This window comes from Lithobates pipiens, unplaced genomic scaffold (assembly GCF_037356315.1).
Source record: "Lithobates pipiens isolate NorthernLeopardFrog02 unplaced genomic scaffold, aLitPip1_a1.2 Scaffold_25, whole genome shotgun sequence".
Classification (NCBI taxonomy): Eukaryota; Metazoa; Chordata; class Amphibia; order Anura; family Ranidae; genus Lithobates; species Lithobates pipiens.
Window position 1 is genome coordinate 252,870 of NW_027507787.1, and position 15,627 is coordinate 268,496.

A 15,627-nucleotide genomic window follows, 5' to 3' on the forward strand; every position below is an offset into this window, starting at 1 on the left:
CAAGGAGCCCACAATTCAAGGTCCCCAACTCACAATCATATAATAGGGACAATTTTTTTATTTTTTTTGGACAGAAGCCAATTAACCTACCAGCATGTCTTAGGTGTGTGGGAGGAAACCGGAGTACCTGGAGGAAACCCACGCAGGCACAGGGAGAACATGCAAATACAGGGAGATGATGAATCTGTGGGAGGTGAAACACTGGTTTTATTACAACAAACAAGTAAGGAAGGCATTGCTGGAGCTTCTGGCATTTGTGCAGACTTGGATCCCAGAAGCAACCATGAAGATTTTGGAAATTAAAATTGGGATCTTGAGGAACATGTACAGAAAGGAGCACAATAAGATCCAGGATTTCCTCAGATCAGGAGCATCAACAAATGATGTATATGTACCCAAACTGTGGTACCCCCAAAAACTGTGTTTTCTTGATGGCCAGACTGAAGCCAGGGAATCTCTTTCGACCCTTCCCTCCACCCTTCCCTCCACCCCAGCAGAGACTGATGAGGAACAACCTGGGCCTTCCATCCACTAAGAAGCGGATGCGCCCAGCTAGAGCCAGGTATATTATTTTTCTACATATTTAGTGTCCTAATATTAATGATGTTAACTAGATGTTATAATTGATTACATATTAATGATTTTATCCAACAAATAATGTATGCATATGAATTGACAGTAGTGGCCAAAAATGTTTGTCACCAGCTTGAAAAAATGCTGGAGTCAGAATGATAGTCTTTTATATGTATTAACATTGAATTTGCAAGTCATGAGCTGAAAATTGTGTGTGATTGATGAACCAAAAACTAAAACTGTGTCCTTTTTTATACACAGGATGGGGTCAGCCAGGAGGAAGGTGTGGAAAGTGGCAGGCAGGAGGAGGCCGGGCCCAGTGACAGCAAGGAGGAGGCTGTGCCCTGTGTCAGCCAGGAGGTGGCCGGGCCCAGTAGGAGCCACACCAAATCACAGGTGCCTCCCCTCTGCCTTCAAACAAAAAGGCCCGGGAAGGGGACGGTGACAGAGAAGGCATCATTGCGCCTCATTAGGGAAGCTACGAATGTCCTCAGGAGCCCCCTCGACCCTGAAGAGGCCTATGGCTGCTATATAGCCACCAGATTTCTCTAACTGGCCTCCTCTGTGAGAGAATTATTTTGATGCCTTTCAGAAGGGGCTGAGGGGCCAGTTAACTAAGACCAGCCAGATATCTGAGCAAGCCCCTCCTCCTCCTCCTCCTCCTGCCACAAGTCCACCACCAGAGCCACAACCTCCAAGGAAGGCTGCAGGGAAGGCTTCAGCCAAGAGAAGAAAGCGATGGCCTGGGTTCAGTCTGGTCTGACAGAAGATGCAGGCTGGTGTAGTACCACAGCCGGGGGACATATATGTCATCTGCTGCTGATCTTGATCTCTGGGATTCCTTGACCAGATTGTGCTCCTTATTATATGGACTCCTCAAGATCCCAATTTTCTTTTCCACAGACTTGATGTGTACCCTAGGGGCCAAAGGGCTTCACAAATTCCAGCAGTTTCTCCAGCGTTGCCTTCATCTTTATTTTGTTAACCAGAATAAATGGATATTTTATGTTCTAAAAATACTTGCCTATGTGTTTTTATTCAAATACATTTCTAAAAGACAATGTCAAATTAACCAGGGACACCAACCTCCTTGAGGTTCCAAAAAAAAAGAAAAAATTATATGTATGTATGTATGTATCTATCTATCTATCTATCTATCTATCTATCTATCTATCTATCTATCTATCTATCTATCTATATGGAAAAAGTGCAACCAAACTGATAAGAGGCATGGAGGAGCTCAGCTATGAGGAAAGATTAGAGGAACTGAATTTATTCTCTCTTGAGAAGAGGAGATTAAGGGGGGATATTATCACCATGTATAAATATATAAGGGGTCCATATAGTGAACTTGGTGTTGAGTCATTCACTTTGTGGTCAACACTGAGGAAAAAGGGGCACTCTTTACGTCTAGAGGAAAAGAGAATTCCTCTCCAAATACGGAAAGGTTTCTTCACAGTAAGAGCTGTGAAAATGTAGAATTGACTCCCTCCAGATGTGGTTTCAGCCAGCTCGGTAAATTGCTTTAAAAAAGGTCTGGATTCTTTCCTAAACGTACATGATATAACTAGGTACTAACCTCTATAGGTAAAGTGGATCAAGGGAAAATCAGATTGCCTCTCAGGGGATCAGGAAGGAATTTCTTTCCCCTAAGCAGCAAATTGGAGCATGCTTTGCTGGGGTTTTTCCCCTTCCTCTGGATCAACTGTGGGTGAAAGATTGTATATATGGGATTTTTTTTTTGTTTTTTTTTTTTGGTTGAACTTGATGGACTAGTGCCAAATGCCAGGATTTTGCTCAGCAGAAATGCCAAAGCTATACAGGACAGCTTCCTTGTTATCGATGGTTCCTAAGGAAGCGGCAAGTGCTAGCACCCATCAAATCCTAAGCAACTACCAATGCCATCTGGCCCCATTCCTTTACTGGCTAGTGTGACATCATTGACCAAATATATCTGTTTAATCATGGGCCCAGCTGAGGATTTAGGTGTGTAGCCGCCGTGCAGTTTGTCTGCAGTAACCGCTGAGTCTCAGGCAGAGGTCAGAGCCAAGATTCTGGTAGGAGGAATGATAAACTCTGCATCAGTGGAAGTTTCAGAATCTTGTGTGCCAAATGAATTGGAAGGTGCATCTGCTCTAGAATTGGCAGGCCCTTCCAAGAGGTAACACCCCTCTTCTAGTGCCAGTTTTACACAAAGTAATTCTTAATCTCCTAAAAGGTTTTTCTCTGCTGGGGAAAACTTATTTGAGAAAAAGGCACATGGTGCTTGGAAAAGAATTGCACCAACTCCTACGATGGATGCATTAACTTCAGTGGAGAAGTGCTTGGTAATGTCCACCTATAAGAGCGCAGGACCAGAAAGGAAGGCTTGTTTAAGAGCCTGAAGTGCTTCTACTGCTTTAGGGTGGATGATTTTTGAGATCAGCCTTCTTCTTAGTAAAGGCTGAGATTGAGGTGACAATCGGAGTAGTTGTGAATGAACTGCATAGTTTATGAAGCCCAACAAGTGCTGAGTAGCCTTGAGGCTACTAGGCAAAAGCCAGCTGGTGATAGCACCAACCTTTTCTTTTCAGAGACTCGTTTCCACTTTTGTGTAGAACCCATTGTTCCCAAGGTTCTGTTATGCTGTCTGTGTGCAGAAAGATCTGAAGAAATGATGAAAATGTCATCCAGGTAGACAATAACATAGTCATGAAAAGGTCCAAAAAGATCTCATTCATAAAATACTGGAAAACTGATGCTGGAGCTTTACAGATGTCAAAGGACATTACAAAATACATATATATATTATAATATATTATTAGTGGCCATCCCATTCATTGCCTTCCTTTATGGAATTAGATTGTTACTAAACCCGGGACCCTGCATTCACTATATCTGGTCTCCCACAGTACACAGAACATGGAAATGCAATTATTTTAGTAAATATAAACTGCTAAATACCTTTTCTCATCAGTAGTATATAGCAGTCTTATGACTTCTATCAGTGTCCAGTTAAAGCTTGTAGGAGGAGTTTTCATTCTACTCTGATTGTCCTATGAGGCTACATGACCCCTGACCCTCTGTCTGGACAGTGCTGATTGGCTCTGTGCTGATCACATGCACCCGCCCAATAAAAAAAAAAAAACACTCTAACAATATACACCAAACTGAGCATGTGCAGAGTGCCCCCAAGGCTCTGTACTATCAGCAGATGGATTGGGGACTGTTGAATAAGGGGAGGATCGGAGAAGAAAGAATCAAACATCCTTTTTACACCATATGAAGGATTAACTCCTTAGGTTCCACAGTGAGTATAATAAACATGCTTTACTGCATATACAGACTGGTATTACTGTTGTGGGTTTAGTAACACTTTAACTCCTCCCAGGTCAAATTTTTTTGAACCAGAGATGGTCAAACAGTTCTGTAATGAGTGGCAATGTTTATTTGTTAAACACTTAACCAATTTCCGACTGCCTCACGCAGATATACTGCGGCAGAATGGCACGGGCAGGCAGAGTAACGTATGGGTACATTACTCCCCTCCCGAGAGGTGGTCGGCATCATTCCAGGAGCTATCCATACTGAGGGGGAGGCCGCTGATTCATGGCCACCCCCTCTTGATCATGCCTGGCAAATGCGAAGCTTCCTCTGCTTCTGTAATGTAAACAGAAGCAGAGGCAGTGATGTCATCTCTCCTCGTGTCGGTCTTTTCGGTCCGGCGTGCAAGGAGAGAAGACATCAAGCAAGTGCACCAACACTACATGAACAGTAGAACACATAAGCACACAAATCACCGCCAATCACCCCCCCCCCCCCCGCACCCCCTGTCACAGTGACACCAATAGCAGTTTTTCTTTTTTTACTGATCACTGCATTGGTGACATTTGTGAATTTTATAAGTGTTAGGGCAGTTAGTGGTAGGCCTCTTTAGGTCTAGGGTACCCCCTAACCCCCCCTAATAAAGGTTTAACCCCTTGATCACCCCCCAGTTAACCCCAGTGGATGTCACCTGAAGAGTTTGCCTGTCACATTGCTGCACACCAGAACTTTTTGCACTAATTTGCACGTTTACTGTTTATGGATGAACTTTTATGGGTATCACTACTCGATATAAATAGGACTGTATTGATACACCTACACACTTAAAGGTGTACACAAAGGATCATTTGATACTCAGCACTTTATGATAATCTTGCACCATTTTGCACTATTTATTGTTTGTTCAATTATTATTTAATATTTAACACCTGATGATGATTTTCACGATTTTGCACTATATTAATTGTTTGTTTTAATTATCTGCACAGCAGCAGCTATTTTGTTCACTTTATGAATTTATGGTTATGTGTTGCGCATTTTTTGAAAATAATTTATTTACGTAGTTTGCATAGTAGCAGTTTGCACAGCAGCTACATAATTGCATGCATAGCAAATAATTTGTTTGCGTAGTTTGCACAGTAGCAGTTTGCACAGCAGCTAAATAATCGCATGCATAGCAAATAATTTATTTACGTAGTTTGCAGAGAAGTACTAGTGCCGTTCATCCTTCTGGTGAACTGGCAAGCACCAGCGGCCTAGTACACCCTGGTCATAGTCAAGTCATCATTTTAATACTACACACAGGTTGGCCCCTCCCCCTCCCTGTTTTTTTTCCCTTGAAGACTGCAGAATGGACTTTGTTTATATATTTTTTTAGTATGATCACTAGCTGATTATTTGTGAGATGTTTATTTGCTAAGCACTAGTGACTTTTCATTTATTAACCCTCACTTAAGCACAGATTTATTCATTTTAATTGTTTTTTTTATGGTTATGGCTTTCAAGACCCAATAGACTAAGCACTCCCCTTATATGAACATATGCCCATGTTTGGTTAATGATATCACATGCATCCCCATTAGGGATGGACAAACGTTTCGGCCCGAGCCTGAGTTCAGGCCAAACTTTGGCTGTTTGGACGTTCTCTGAACAACCGATTTATAGGGTCATTCTACCGTTTGTTCCACCCGCCAAACGACCACAATGCACTGCGCTGCTGCACGGTGCATCGAAATTCCTGATTGGCTGAAGCAATGAAATCTTCATACAATCAGGGCACAGAACACTGTCAGAGCCACGATTGGATGCTGTCATGATTACTGTATTCAATCATGGCTCATTGCTCTTAATCCCGCCCCACACTATGAAAGTATTCTTTCCATAGCGGCCATTTGTATTGTGATAGCAGCGTGGGGAGAGATAGAACAGGGTTCTGTTCAGTGCTATTAGACAGTTAGTGTGCTATAGTGTGCTATTCTGATTATATTGTCAGTGTAGAATATTAGTTTAGTGCGCATCTAGGCAGTGTTAGCTGGTAAAGTTTTAGGATGGAGGGTGCAAGACCCACCCCTCCTTTTTGACCCATCCCACCTATAAGCCCCACCCCTTATAGCAAACACTTACTCTGTCCCCATTATTTCACTTGCTTCTACCCATAGTGTCAGGAGTATACAGCTCAGCATCACAGGACAGAGTATACAGCCCCAGAATCTCAGGACAGATTCTACAGCCCAGACTTACAACAGAGTATACAGTCCAGAATGTCAGCAGAGTATACAGTCCAGAATGCCAGCAGAGTATACAGTCCAGAATCACAGCAGAGTATACAGCCCAGACTCACAGCAGAGTGTAAAGTCCAGAATCACAGCATACTGATCATCACTGTTCACATCATTGATTATCATCACATTGCATCACTGATCATCATCCCATTACTGATCACGAACTATAACATCATCAATGAACATCACATTGCTGGAATACAGTGTGCCCTTGTACATCTTGTACCACGTAGAGTGCATGAGGTTATATCTATGCAGGCTCTTATGTGACAGCCCAATGACCTGTAGTACATAGACAGGACTTTACTCACCACCCACACTGTCTGCCTGGACACCTCCTGATCAGGGGTTTTGTCTGCTGTTGCTGGGACAAGGATTTGAGGGGAGTCCTGATTCTGGACTGTCCAGCACCCTCTCCCCCTTCCTCTTCATGTCCAGCAGCTCAAGGACATCCTGCAATACTAGCCTGCCTACTATAGCTGCCCATTCTCCAGGCTGGGATGCAGGTGTCAGTGTAGAGAAGAGGGAGGGCGATGCCAATCAAGAACAAAGCACCGTAGTGATACTACTGGCACCGGGTGGAAGTATTCCAGCACAATGGATTATGCCACAAGGCAGGTCAAAACCCTGCAAATGAAGCGCCGCATCTGTAATCTCGTGATTGCATAGACGTCGAGCTTCCCATAGTGTACTGTGTTTGGCGCCCGAACATAGTGCACTTAAAGAACATTTTTTTCTATTTTGCTTTTTTTTGTGACTACCTGGGGGGGTGCGGCGCCGATGCACCCCTTATGGATGGGCCCCGCTGGATCTAGGGATAGCTCAATGTGAGTGCAGTGTGACCATTCATCTTTACATTAGTGTTCATGTAGTGGTAGTTCAGTCATTGTGAGTTTAGTGTGACCATTCATCTTTACATTACTGTGAATGTAGGGATAGCTCAGTCAGTGTAAGTGTAGTCACTGTAACACAGTATATTTTATTGCGTTACTGCACACTTAATGCAGTATATTTCAGTTGCATAATGCCGCGTACACATGATCAAACAATCCAGTGGAAAAGTCCGGCGGACTCAAGTCTGCCGGACAATGCGCCCGTGTGTAGGCTCCGGTGGACTTTTTTTACCCAAAAGTCCGGCGGACTAAGATTGGACTTTTGCACACCAATCTGTCCGCCGGACTCGCATTTCGGCGGACAGTACGGCTGTGTGTGTGCCAGTCTGCCGTACTTTTGAAATGAACGGACTTTTCCCGCCCGGAAAAAAGTCCGCTCATTTCGAGCAGGGCTCCAGGTAGCCGGGACCAGCGAAGGAGGCGTCGCTGGCCCCGTCACCTGGTATGGAGTTAAAGGGGAATCCCTATGCCGAAAAAACGGTGTGGGGGTCCCCCCTAGGTCCATATCAGACCCTTATCTGAGCACGCTACATGGCCGGCCAGGAAAGGGGGTGGGGCGATGAGCGAGCACCCCCCCTCCTGAGCCGTACCAGGCCACGTGCCCTCAACATGGGGGGTGCCTTGGGGAAGGGGGGGCCGCGCGGCCCCCCACCCCAAAGCACCTTGTCCCCATGTTGATGAGGACAAGGGCCTCTTCCCGACAACCCTGGCCGTTGGTTGTCGGGGTCTGCGGGTGGAGGGCTTATCCGAATCTGTGAGCCCCCTTCAATAAGGGGCCCCCGTATCCCGGCCCCCCACCCTATGTGAATGAGTATGGGATACAATGTACCCCTACCCATTCACCTGTGAAAAAAATGTACAAAAAAAACACACATGATGAAGTCCCCGCCCATTATGATGTCACAGTCCCAGCATCCTCTGGGACTGTGACATCATAATGGGCGGGGACATCATCCGGTGATGTCCCTATATAAGTCACCGCACGCCGTATGTCCTGTCATAGTGACCAGAGACAGCGACAAGGCAACATCTCCAGAAAAGAAGAAGAGAGGAACAGAAGACGGTGACAGAGGCAGCGGTGACAGAACACCCGGCCACTGCTTGTAAAAGAGCTAGAAGAAGGCGCGGTGGCCCGGAAAGAAGAACCGAAGAGGGGGACAAGACCCCCCGAAGTCGGAAGAAGAGGGCGGCGGCGAAGAAAGAAAGCCGGGCTCCTCCGCTAGTAAAAGAGCTAGCAAAAGAGCAGAAGATAGCGGAGGAGTCTGGCAAGAAGACCCCCGAAGACGGAAGAAGACCCCAGGAGCTGTGCAATAAACTATTTTAACCCTTGTGTGTTGTGTCTTTTTTTGTACATTTTTTTCACAGGTGAATGGGTAGGGGTACATTGTATCCCATACTCATTCACATAGGGTGGGGGGGCCGGGATCTGGGGGCCCCTTATTGAAGGGGGCTCACAGATTCCGATAAGCCCCTCGCCCGCAGACCCCGACAACCAACAGCCAGGGTTGTCGGGAAGAGGCCCTTGTCCTCATCAACATGGGGACAAGGTGCTTTGCGGTGGGGGGCCGTGCAGCCCCCCCTTCCCCAAGGCACTCCCCATGTTGAGGGCATGCGGCCTGGTACGGCTCAGGAGGTGGGGGTGCTCGCTCGTCCCCACCCCCTTTCCTGGCCGGCCGGGTAGCGTGCTCGGATAAGGGTCTGATATGGACCTAGGGGGAACCCCCACGCCATTTTTTCGACGTAGGGATTCCCCTTTAACTCCATATCAGGTAACGGGGCCAGCAACACCTCCTTCGCTGGTCCCGGCTACCTGGAGCCGCACTCAAAATGAGTGGACTTTCCTCCATGTGTGTGTGAGAGTCCGTTCATTTCCAAAGTACGGCGGATAGTCCGGCGGACTTAGACCGCCGTACTTAGTCCGCTGCAAAAGTACCGTGTGTGGGCAGGTAGCGCGTTTGGAAAGTCCGACGGACAGTCTGGCGGACAGTCCGCCAGACTAAGTCCGCCGGATAATCTGATACGTGTGTACGCGGCATTACTGCAAGTTTAATGCCGTACAGTTCAGTGCGTTATTGCAAGTTTAATGCCGTACAGTTCAGTGCATTACATGCCATTTACAACAGTACATTTCTGGGTGTTACTGCATGTTTAACGCAGTATATTTCAGTTGTGTTACTGAAAGTTTAACGCTATACAGTTTAGTGCATTATAGCAAGTTTAACGCCATATAGTTCTCTGCATTACTGCAAGTTTAACGCCATATATTTCATTGCATTACTGCAAGTTTTGCACCATATATTTCATTCCATTACTGCAAGTTTAATGCCATATAGTTCTGTAAGTTACTGCAAGTTTAACACTGTATATTTCATTGCATTACTGCAAGTTTAGCGCTGTATAGTTCTGTGTGTTACTACAAGTTTAACGCTGTATATTTAATTGCGTTAGTGCAAGTTTAATGCCATCTATTTCATTGCGTTATTGCAAGTTTAACGCCATATAGTTATGTGCATTACTGCAAGTTTAACACTGTATATATCATTGCATTACTGCAAGTTTAATGCCTGATAGTTCATTGCATTACTGCAAATTTAAAGCCATATAGTTCTGTGCATTACTGCACGTTAAAGTGTATACGAGGAGTGTGTCTGTGTAGTGAATGCTCCATATTAAAGTGCACCAAACACCACTCTACATTGATTAAAGTGCCTCCACGTACACATTTACACATCTTTATTACATTTTGTTAATAAGCACCCCTCACTCCCCCATCATGTCTGGGAGGACAGCAAGGAGAGGCAGACATTCCCATGGCACTGTAAGAGGGCCAGCAGCATATGTGTCCACAGGCAAAGGTGGACGTGGTCAGTCCTCAGGCAGGGTATCATTTCCTCTGTTTAGTGATGTTGCCCATGCTATCCAGCCACAGCATGCAGAGGAGGGGGTGGACTGGTTTACTAAACTGCCCTCATCCTCCTCATCTTCCATCACCCAAGCAGAGACTAGTGCACAATACCCTGCAGCTGCCAGAGTGGCAAAACCTGCCTCCTTGTCCACAGCTATTCCTGCCACAGCCCCAGTATCAGGCATGGCGGAGTCAGCGGAGTTATTTGAACAAAGCCCCAGCCACTTGTTGCTTGATGATGCACAGCCATTACTCAATTCAGATGTTGGTTCTGAGGTTGAGAAAGGTAGGAACATGAGCCTACAGAGAGGGGAGAACACTGATACACAAATTATCAGTCATGTTCCCCCAGCCACAGCGTATTGCCAAGTTGCCTCCAGTGGTACTGGTAATGAGGATGGAGGAGATGATGATGATGAGGTCACTGGGTGCCGGATAGAGCAAATGAGGAAAGTGAGGGTGAGGCACAACCCCAACGAGGCAGCCATCATGGAAGAGTAGAGAGCAACCACCCTATTCGATCACATTGTGAAGCTGTGGAGCTGTTATCTCCCAGCCCACTTCCAACAGCTCAGCTGTCTGGCCCCTTTTGAGTACATGTGCAGCTGATCGCACTGTTGCTATTTTCAAACTTTGTCTCACACACATCAAGTGGGGCAAAAACACCAACCATTTAGGTACCACATGCTTGACAGGGCATTTAACCTCCCATCACTCATCTCACTGGCAAGAGCACCTAAAAGGGTCACAAATCTGTCCCTTCTCCTTACTTACCTCAGTCTGTCCCTGCTATACCTTATGACATCTCAGCAGCCTCCACTGACAGATATGATGGTATAACACAGGGTGTCCCAGGTCTGCAAGCAGCACACCACTAGCTGTAGACTATAGCCAAAAAAATTCTCTGCCCCATCCTTTGCAGCGTAAAAAAAATACAGTCCCTGTCAAACAGGTGCAGAAAAATTGTTCTTTGGGTGTTAATTGTACCCATGAAACCTACACCAAAAACATTATTCCAGATTAAATCAACACCCACAACACTAGGCAGCCTAGAAGTCTTGCAGAGATTTCACATCCCAAAAACACTTAATCGGTGACATTGGCTTTAGGGGCTTCATAGATGAAGGTAATCCGGGACTGATTTATTTTGATAAAAGTCTGACGGTCCATGGAGTCTGTGGACAGATGCGTTTTATGATCAGTAACAAAATCTCCAGCGACACTGAATGCACTTTCAGAAAGCATGCTGGATGCAGGGCAGCCCAGCAGCTCAATAGCATACTGGGCAAGTTCTGGCCAGTGGTCTATTCTTATGACCCAGTAAGCCAGTGGATCGTCGACTGGAAAGCTCTCCATCTCTGTTTTCACTCCTAGATAATCATCCACCATGTTATGCAGACGCTGCTGATGGGATGCGGAAGCTGACAGCCCTGGGCGGCGAGGACTAAAAAAATTCAGAATGCATCACTTAGGCGGCAACACGTGACCTTGCACTTTTAGGCAGAGCCTTGCCTGCATTGGCTGAGGCACTGGTGGCCACTGATTGGTTGCATGCCAATGGCCTTGTACATGGCAGAAGACCCTGTGATGAAACATGTAAAAGGTGCATATGACAGCAAAATGATCACAGCTGGTGGGAAGAACCAGCAGGATGCTGCACACAGCTCTTTAAAACATCAGTACTCCTCCCAAGAAGAGCTATGCAAAAATAATATTGACTTAATGGGTAGAAGTCAATCTGGGGGTTTTGACACTTCTAGCCAGACTGTAATTACATTCAGACTGCCATAGATAATGTTCATATGTGGTGCTATGATAGAAAAAAATAAAAGACAATGAATGGGAAGGCTGGGAAAGATGCTGGGGAGGAACAAGCTAGATGATGCTGGATGATCTCCAGCAAGCAAATAGGGTGGGCTGTAGCCATTTAAATGCACCAAATATAAATCCTCTCATTTCTGTGAAGAATGCATATATTCAGTGTTCTTCAGGTATATAAACTAATTTTGGGTAAAGGTACAGGAGATGCCATAGCAAATATTGGTGTTTATTATGCTTGCCCTTGCTCTCTCTCACACAGAAATGTAGATTCATTCAGTGATATGTTCAGACAAATAATCTTACCTGTAACTCCATGAATTCCTTTTTCCCCTGGACTGCCTTTTGGTCCTACTTTGCCTGGAGGTCCTGGGTTTCCTCTTTCACCTGGAATTCCAGGCTCTCCACGCACACCTCAAGAGAACATGTAACAGTAATATTGACAGTTTGCAATCTGTATGCTCTAGAAATGGATACAATATATTATGTTTAAAGTATAACTAAAAAACGTATTTTTTGCTTTGGATAGCGTGGGGACTGAGTAGAATATCTGTCAGTTTTTATTGCTGTCTATGTCCATTAACCACTTGCTTACTGGGCACTTAAACCCCCCTCAGTCCCAGACCAATTTTCAGCTTTCAGCGCTGATGCACTTTGAATAACAATTGCGCGGGCATACAACACTGTACCCAAATGAAATTTCTATCATTTTTTTCCCACAAATAGAGCTTTCTTTTGGTGGTATTTAGTTACAGCTCGGAGTTTTATTTTTTGCTAAACAAACAAAAAAAGATGCAAAAAAAAATAAAAAAAAATCATGTTTTAATAGTTTGTTATAAAATTTTGCAAACGGGTCATTTTTCTCCTTCATTGAAGTGCGCTGATAAGGCGGCACTGATAGGCTGCATTGGTGGGCACTGATGGGCTGCATTGGTGGGCACTGATAGGCTGCATTGGTGGGCACTGATAGGCTGCACTTGTGGGCACTGATAGGCATAGTTAAGGCGGCACTAATAGGCACAGATAAGGCGGCACCGATGGGCACAGATAAGGCGGCACTGATGGGCAAAGATGGGCACAGATAAGATGGCACGGATGGGTGGCACGGATGGGCACTGATAGGTACCACAGATAGATGGGACTGATGGGCACTGATAGGTGGCACTGATAGGTGGCTCTGATAGGTGGCACTGCTGGGCACTGATGGGCGGCACTGCTGGGCACTGATGGGCGGCACTGCTGGGCACTGATGGGCGGCACTGGGGTGCAGCACCTTTGAGGCAGATTGGGTGGCACTGTGGGTGGCACTGTGGGTGGCACTGTGGGTGGCACTGTGGGGTGGCACTGTGGGGTGGCACTGTGGGTGGCACTGTGGGGTGGCACTGTGGGCATTATGGGCACAGACAGGGGGGAACTTACTTTTACTTTGTTATATTTCAGGATGGCACTGCGGGAGGCAGGTGGGCACTGGCAGGTGGCATGTGGTGCCTTTCATTGCTGGCCGTGATCGGGACTGATGTCCCGATCACGGCCGCCGGTGATCGGCTTTTTTTTTTTCTCCTCGCGCTGTCAGCGCGAGGAGGAATAATAGCCGATTACCGGCTCCGTTCTATCACATGATCAGCTGTCATTGGCTGACAGCTGATCACGTGATAAGGGGTCGGGATCGACCCCTTACACGGATCGGTGATCAGGCGAGTCTCACGGACTCGCCGATCACAGAGCGCGCCGCGCGCGCCCCTCAGGGGGCGCGCAGGCCGCTCGTAACCAGGACGACGTCAATAGACGTAGTCCTGGAAATCTAGGTCCGCGCTAATGCCGTCATTCGGCAATAGCGCGGTACCCAAGTGGTTAATGAGGTTCACCTTTTTTGTCCTATTTACTATTTTTATTGAAAGTGAAAATAAAAGAAAAGCCCACATTTTGTGTTGTCCAAGGAATTCCCTTAATTTGCAGGGGTTTTATGTTGTGTTCTAGTTGGCTATGAGACAGGAAGTGAAGGAAAATTTCTGCAATGGGAGATAGATGGCGAAAAAGGAAAAAAATGACAGGGGTTACAACCCTCCTCTGCTCTATCCAAAATGGAAAAAAAATTAGTTTTGCCTATAGTTATACTTTATTTGTAATAAATTATAACACAATTAAACATATTCATTATTAAGTTAATGGCAGTGATGTAAGGTCTTTGCCCCGCTTTTGTTTACAGGAGTGTGGCCAACTTTTTTAATTAAGGGGCCCTCAAGTGTGACATTATTAAGGGATGCAAATAACAAAAGAAAAGGGATGGACAATATAGAAAAAAAGTTTAAAAGTGTGTAAAAAATTAGGAAGACCATTTAACTACTATAAGTCAGTCTAAAGAATGCAGACTGTCTGCAGGGGCCCAAATGCCACACAGTAAGTGCCAAAGGACAGCAGGATGGGCACCAGGAGGCTACAGCACTGAAACAAGAGCTTGTCCACATCATGCTCAACTGGCAGTAGATGTTAACAGAAATATCATACAGTCAGGAGCATGTACAAGACTCTTGATTCCTTGGGGTAAAAGCAATATTGAAATGCACAGAAAAGAGAATTATCATTAAGATCCATGAAGGCATTGCTTGTCCTCAATCAGCTGGAAACATCTTGGCAAAACATGTTCATAGATTTTTCCAGTGCAGTCATTTTAAAAATTCATCATTCATCATTTTAAAATTTAAAAATTCTCTTGTCTCTTTCAATATACCGTACCAATAAGAGCTGGCAAATTTGTATTAAGCATTTCATTTCCTTCCAGCCTGATTATAATAGCATAATATAGCACCACTGCATGGAGATAACTAAATGTTTAAAAATGACAGGTATTTCAAACAAATGTTGACAAAAAAGTTAAAGTAAAAAATAATAAAATTCACCTGGGTCGCCTTTTGGGCCATTAGCCCCATCTCTTCCATCTCTACCATTTAAACCTGGACATATGGCTGGTGTTTCTGAATTACTCGAGTTAAAATCCACAGCCAAAACAACTAGAATGCATAGACAGTTTGTAAGAGGATTCATTGTTCAGCCGTTCAGCCTGTGAGAAAATAAAAGTATTGGTTCCCCTCATGTATTACATATATTTATTATTCAATGCTATACTAATGAAATAGATGACTAAGTTAAAGTGTTAAAATAATACTTGCCTAATTGTTGTAGTCGTTTTCCTTAGTGCCTGAATTCCAACCAAACTGATATCACAACAAACTATGTCTATGGCATCTGGTCATTTTATTTGCAAGGATATCGATTATTTTGGATTGTTTGGAACTTTGTACCTGGAGAACGAGGTCAGTGTCTATATCTTTGGAACCTGCGCGTGTTTCATACATTCTCCCTTTAGTAAAAATCTAAACGTTTACTACTACTGCAAATAAAATAATATAAAGAGAAAGAATGGGGTGCTGCTGATCATATAGACACCCTCTATAACAGCACTAGAAGTGTCCTTGTGTAATACCCCCCCCCCCCCCCCCCTTTTGCTAGTATAATATAGGTTTTATTTTGTTATTCCAGAATAATTCCATATGCCTGAGAAGTTCTTGTAGTTCCCTCTATCCAAAGTTAAGAATGTAATTATGTATCATTTTTAACAATATCACAATCCATTGCATGTGTTCTGCAATGTTATGGTCCCTAACTCCAAAACCAAAGTATCATTGATTTTTGATTATATGAAACAATATAAACTGCATATAATTATAGTATAAAGCCCTTAAATGGTGCAATATTATTTATGACTAATATGCTCTATATGCTAGCTGTTCTGAAGGGGTCTCCACTCTTTAAAAAAAAATCCTTGGTTATGCTTCTAAACAAGGTTAAAACTCAC

The 15,627-nt window shown here is 44.7% G+C and overlaps 1 protein-coding gene across 1 annotated transcript in view; it reads right to left on the reverse strand.

Moving 5' to 3' along the window:
• Window positions 1–15,084, reverse strand: part of LOC143930047 (mannose-binding protein C-like) — a 33,705-nt gene extending 18,621 nt beyond the window's left edge. The window contains exons 1-3 of the mRNA XM_077453943.1: window positions 14,942–15,084; window positions 14,672–14,832; window positions 12,081–12,188 (exon numbers count right to left, since the gene is read on the reverse strand). Coding sequence (XP_077310069.1) covers window positions 12,081–12,188; window positions 14,672–14,816 — 253 coding nt within the window. The 5' untranslated portion in view covers window positions 14,817–14,832; window positions 14,942–15,084. The remainder of the gene's footprint in view (window positions 1–12,080; window positions 12,189–14,671; window positions 14,833–14,941) is intronic.
• Window positions 15,085–15,627: the final 543 nt, after the last annotated feature.